Consider the following 6,000-nt stretch of genomic DNA (forward strand, 5'->3'; position numbering starts at 1 on the left):
AGCGGTGAGGAACGTATTCATTGTTGCGCAAACGAACGTCTGTGTAGTGCAGGGCTCGAGAACTATTCGCCGAATTTGCCGCATAAATGTAAAAAGAACATTCGCTGGTCGTTCTTCCAAACAAGTGATATTGGGAGAAGCCACGTTGGCTAATTAGCCAACTGTGAACATTTTCTGCGTGCTTACGGCGGTACTAAGGAAGAATTAGCACACGACGCATTCCGCATGGTGTTTACGGTGTCTGCTCCGTAAAAGCCTGCAGTACGCGCGCATTGCTGGTACCAAAACATTGCGATGACAGGCTCTCCAAGTCGCCACGAAAGGTTCTGCGTGACATTTCTCAGGCGTTGAAATCGCAACAAAGAGCTGGCAACTTGTTCCTAAACGTAATCGAATAACGGAGGCGTACACAGCTTTTCCCAGCGGTACTTTAGCTCGGCGCTGGTAGCGTTCTGACCACGGGAGTTTCTTTCTTTCATTCTTTTTTTTTTTTGAAGAAAACCGTTTAGGGCAGGCCATATACCCCCTACGCTAATAAATTGGAAAGCGAGAGCCTGACGTGGACCTCGAGCGTAAAGGTAAGCATTTGAGTGTCATACAGTTAGGGGACAACAAAGTTGACCTGAATGAAAAAAAAGAAAGAAAGTCGGTGTGTTTGCTTATTCTCTAGGTACTGCGGGAGAAATATGCCTGCGGAAAATGGCTGTAACCAGCCTTTTTGGAGAAAGGTATAAGCATACTGATTGTTATAGGTTTGTCATCCGAGATGAATCCATGGTATAGTATGCATTTAATTAAGTTGGGCGCCACAAACGCGTCCCAGAAGGCGGTTTCAAAAGATCCGCTCAAATGGCTATTGCGGCAGTGCATGGGGGTGTTTCGTCTAATGGCGACTCTCCTCAGCAAAGGCAAGGCACTTCGGACACCTGAGCGCTCCTCGCAGGCTTCTCTGTGACGTGTCGCATCGGGCCGCGCGGTCAGCAAGCACCGTAACATTAATGGTTCGACGCGTTCAGTTCGTACTACTTTCGGACACTCCGCCAACCCGTTGTATATAGATCTACCTAGCAGCGAGGCGTCGCAACAATCCCGTGGCGTTGGCGCCGGTAACAAAGAAGAAAAACAGGAGTCGTAACGAACGTAAGATATAACAAAACGATAACGACATCGAAAGGAGAACAACAGCGGGGAATGCGGTACTACACAACAGCGAAAATGCCGGCTTTCTCCGCGCTCTACGCGTACCGCCGGCGAAGGCCTATAAAATGAGGAAGGTTTTTCTCTGGCAACACATTACAGACCAATATCAGTTAATGACACGCGTGTCGGTGTGCAATATATGTAAGCGAAAGCGCCGCTTAACGGAAACAAATCATTTAAAGTGTGATCATTGCACTCAAAACGGGTGTCTGGGAATTTCAGGCTGTAATGTCTCCTCGCGAAGCTTTGAGAAATCATCCAGGTTCACTATAACCAAAACATTAATCATCATTCTCGAGTATGAAAAATTATTTAGTAACACGTTTTGTTGAAAGCATGACATGTTACGTAAGGAGGACTTAGTCGCTGTTATTCATCACTGACGACTGTCGAGGGCAACAGGAAAAGAAAATACTTAGAGGAAATTCCTGACAGCGTCCGGGATAAATTTAAGGATGAAGAAATGATGAGGGGGAAAATAAAAAAAAGCCCGCGACGTGCTCCTCGCAGCAGCGATTATAGTGTTGGCGGTTATTCGTCCGTATTACCTTGGGGGTATATTTTCTTCGCAAGACAGTTAGAAAACCGTGGGGTATATTGTTCTCATTTCAAAAACAACAACAACAAAAGAACACGTTAAAACAGTCCTGCAACGTTATCTGCCTTTTATCTTTAAAGGATACTCTCAGCGTCACCTCTATTTAGCAATCCAAAACAAGTATAGACCAACTGACCAAGAATGATACACAACGGAAGCACCGCCCCTTCCTCCCCCCCCCCATATATATATATATATATATATATATATATATATATATATATATATATATATATATAGATAGATAGATAGATAGATAGATAGATAGATAGATTATGTTTTTTGTGTGTCTGTGTGTGTTCATCCGCACACATGGCATCGCAGAAACCGCGCCAACGACCTTTTAGGTGAGTTTTACAGACAGGCGCACAGTTTACGTGGATGTTAACGTCGGGGAGCTCTCGGTAGACGCGTGGCGACAGCACCGCGTTCCAAGCACTCACAAAATGACGTCCGACACGGAACTCCAGTAAGAGCAGCTGGAGGGCTGTACTGAACACCCGATGGGCCCTTATTCGGTGACACGCACGCCTGCGTCGCACAGGCGCATCTCGAATAGCCCGGCGGCCTCATCTCGTCTTACGTCCGCAGTGTAGCGGCGCGGAGTGTGGGCCAGCGGGGCTGACCTACACTCCGCGTGCTCGTGTTAGCGGCATTGAATGTGCGCGCTAACGAGAAGCCGAAGACTTACTTTTGAGTGCCCAGGGCGCTCCTCCTCTGAGGCGGTCCAGGTAGAAGAGCGTGTCGTTGCGGCACCGGACTCCGATGTGGCTCGTGGGTGAGTCCAACACCTCCTGCAGCCGGTCCAGCAGCACGTGGTTGTTGGAGCCGGGGGCGGCGGTCAGCGCCAGCGGTAGCATGAAGAGAAGGGTTGCCGCGCGGCGCTGCGCCATGTTCATGGTGCTCGTCGTGTAGTACCCGCGGCAGAGTATACGGAACTTCTGTGGCCCGGGAAAACGCCTCAAAAAGCAAGCACTGTCTGCTGGTGGGATCGCGGTCGTTGGCGTCTCTGAGTAGCCTCACAGAGGTGGTCAGGCGCGAGTGCCGTAGCCCACGTCTTCGGATACCGGCGAGCCCGCGCGCGGGTCGCTGTTGATGTCGAAGTTGAGGCGGGATGTCCTGAAGATTTCTGCATGCAGTAGAATATGGATACGAAAGGCCCGCGATTTAGGATTTGTCGAAGCGTCGTAAGCTTGGCGACGTGCCTTTCGCCGTCTTGGGTGACTGTCTGGCGGACGCCGTTTGTTTCTGGTCGGTGATCGCGTGCGGGCCACTGACTTGGGAAGAAGATTCTCGTCGACGATTTTCTGCGCGGCTATATAGGCGCAATACGTCCTTGTGGAAGGTCCTGTCGGCTCGTGTGACCGAGCATTGACTCGAGGCAGGTCACCGGCCGGCGACGCTGGACATACAAGGTGCGTGGTCAAAGCACGGAGGAATCGCGATGTGCTCTTCTCTCTCCCGACTCCTGCGAGGTGAAGCCGCGCACCAGACTGTCGTCGTCAACGGCTCCTTTCCCGGTTCGCCGAACGAGCCGCCGATTGTCAGCGTGCCAAGCAAGCGCGACGTCACGCGGGTTCCAGCGTCGATCTGTTATTATGACGATGACGCCGGGAAGAGATCGCTCTTAGCGGCCGACGTTCGGGTCGTCGCCGTAGTACGTACGTTCGCAGACCAAGTTCTGCCGGTCAGTCCACTCGCCTGCTGGTGCCTCCGTCCTTGGCAGCGCCAACAAATGTGGAGAGCTGCTGCCGCGCTTTCTTGGACACCTTCCACATGGGCCGTTGTCCACCGCTGCTTGACGCCCGGAAGGCTGTGCCAGTCACTGCGGGCTGCACGAGACCCGCTCGGAGGGTGTTGGCACCGCACAAGAAGCGACCCCGCGTTTTTTTAAACCTCGCGAAGCACAACCTTTTGTTGCCCAGGGAGAGGAGAACGCGGGAGAGGAAAAAGTAGGGAATATCCCTTCGCCGCTTTCTTTCGTTGCCGTTTTTCCGTACTGTGGGAGGGGGGGGGGAACTAGGCGCCACCCACAGCAAAGTGTCCACACGAAAACCGCCCGCCCTCCCGAGCTCCACACGACTCCCGTGCGCAAATAAACAGAAAAGATGCCATCCTACTAAGCCCGGGCTGACAAGGGAGGGGTATAAGGGGAGAAGGAGAAGAAAAAAGTAGGAGAGAGAGATGAGAGATAAGAGAGGCGAGACAAGAGAACGGCTGATGGGTACAAGAAAACGTAGCGAAGCGCGGACGCACGCGTCAAATCGCGGAGGCGTTTTGTCGCGTCGAATAATAGCGGGGAAGCGGGCGTATTGAAATGGGCTCGGCGAGGAGAAGGGCACCCAGAGAGGATAAGCTCTCCCTCCCTCGCGCTACGACGCTTCACTATCGGCGGGCATTCATTTTGCCCTCCCCACCGCCTGGCGTCGCCCTGCGTCACGCGGCCCTACGCGGCCGCGTGCGGCTTCCTCTCACGCGTGTTTTCTCTCGTCCTTGCCGGAAAGACAACGCCGCCAAAAGGGAAGCACGTGACCCTAGCCGCATAGGTACGCGTACGAGGCCCGCCAGCTGCTCCGTTCACCGTAGCGAAATGCGATCGCCGGGGGAATGTGCTACGACCCACTGAGGAAGCCCCCGTCACGGACTTCGTCACGCTCCGCCAGCCGCCGCATCTCGCCGGCTGCGAGGCCGATCGCGCACTTCGACGGCGGCCCTTTGCCTGATTACCGCGAGCCACGTCAATAGCTCTTCGCTGAGCTTAAAACACGCACGACGGGCTGGCGTTTCTAATGCGATGTAACGGTACACTAGACGGGCTACCGGCGAATAAAATGAATCTCCGTTGAAATAAATTAAAAAGTCCCCCATTTACCAGCATTCTCACCGAAACTTCCAAGCGCATCAAGGGCATGGCATGTTTCCTCGGGAAACATCAAGCGTTTTCGATAACTGCATTAGCAAGTGTGGGTAACCAGCCTGGTACGTTAACTATTAAGTTGGAAAACTCGCTGAAGCAAAAGCGCGACTAAAATGAGCCCGTTGCAGAGTCATTGAACGAAATCGTCAAAAACAAAGCGGCACTAAAACCGAGGTAAATACTGGAAGCGCTGAATAAAAACAAAGCTTGTGGGATATTCGCAGTTGAGCACGTGAAGAAGGTAAATGAAAAACTTGGGTCGCTGTGTGTAGTTTAATGTAAGCTGATGTAGTTACTGAAAAGCGCTAACTGAATAGATTAGAGACCACAAAAACCAGCAAACGGCAAAGAATGCCGAGTCAAAGCCGATGTCATACGATCAGAGCTCTCCTGTGTACAACAAAAAGGGCATACAACGTCAGAATATCGCGCTGCACCCAAAGAGCACACGAGTATACAAGAAGATACTTAAGAATGCATAAAGCGACATGATCTAAGCAGTAACAGCTCTGCGCGCGTTCTCACACACATGCAAAAACTGTATTTGTCGCAGGGCCTCCAAATAAACGCTCGCGTGGTCTTAAAGTATGCAGTCGCAGATATAACGCGTTGTGGCAGCATATTTTTGCAAGACTAACACAGCAAATGACGTGCGCGCCACTGACGGCGCTGTGATCGTTGAGATTGAACATTAATGTGGCATCGCCACCCACAAACATTACCCTGTGATTTTAAAAACAAGTCATTGCGAATGCCAGAATGTAGTTTGTAGCTGCTTACATTGTCACTGAGGGTTTGGGAACAGTTTCTCGAACGTGGTTTTATGGCATGCTGTTTTATCACATCCCGTGTTAGCGAAGTGGTTTGCTCGCAAGCGCTTCTCCGGGAATCTTTGTTCGACAAAATGTGCAGTAAGTTTTTTCAAGTTCCTCCGTGCTCATTAAGTTCCTCTTACGGGGAAAGGTTGCTTCCACATTTTTACTCGAATAAATGTTTCACCACCACCACCACCACCACATTTCCGTCTTGTTCGGCTTATTGCTCAGGTTGAAGATTCATAACAAATCTCCTTATCGCTCTACTCCTTCCTTTTAACCGCAGCCTATGACAGCATTTCACCCTCTGATGCTCCGTTTATTTTTTCTTAGTGCACTTTTATTTCCTATAAAGTATTCCACTTATTTTTTGCTTCTTTTCGGCATACAGACGGCACCCCTTGGCGCTGGTTCATTGCCCCCTCCAGTTTTCAAATCCATGGTCCTTTATGTGCATGGCGTTTAGCTGC

The 6,000-nt window shown here is 51.1% G+C and overlaps 1 protein-coding gene across 1 annotated transcript in view; it reads right to left on the reverse strand.

The window, feature by feature from the left end:
• LOC144137241 (nose resistant to fluoxetine protein 6-like) overlaps window positions 1-4,107 on the reverse strand; it is a 121,732-nt gene extending 117,625 nt beyond the window's left edge. Inside the window, exon 1 of the mRNA XM_077669456.1 lies at window positions 2,490-4,107. Within this exon, the coding sequence (XP_077525582.1) occupies window positions 2,490-2,697 (208 nt within the window). The 5' untranslated portion in view covers window positions 2,698-4,107. The remainder of the gene's footprint in view (window positions 1-2,489) is intronic.
• Between the last annotated feature and the right edge of the window lie 1,893 nt (window positions 4,108-6,000).

The sequence above is a fragment of the Haemaphysalis longicornis genome, unplaced genomic scaffold (genome assembly GCF_048455015.1).
Source record: "Haemaphysalis longicornis isolate Haplotype H1 unplaced genomic scaffold, Haemaphysalis longicornis Haplotype H1 scaffold_1, whole genome shotgun sequence".
In the NCBI taxonomy this organism is placed as follows: Eukaryota; Metazoa; Arthropoda; class Arachnida; order Ixodida; family Ixodidae; genus Haemaphysalis; species Haemaphysalis longicornis.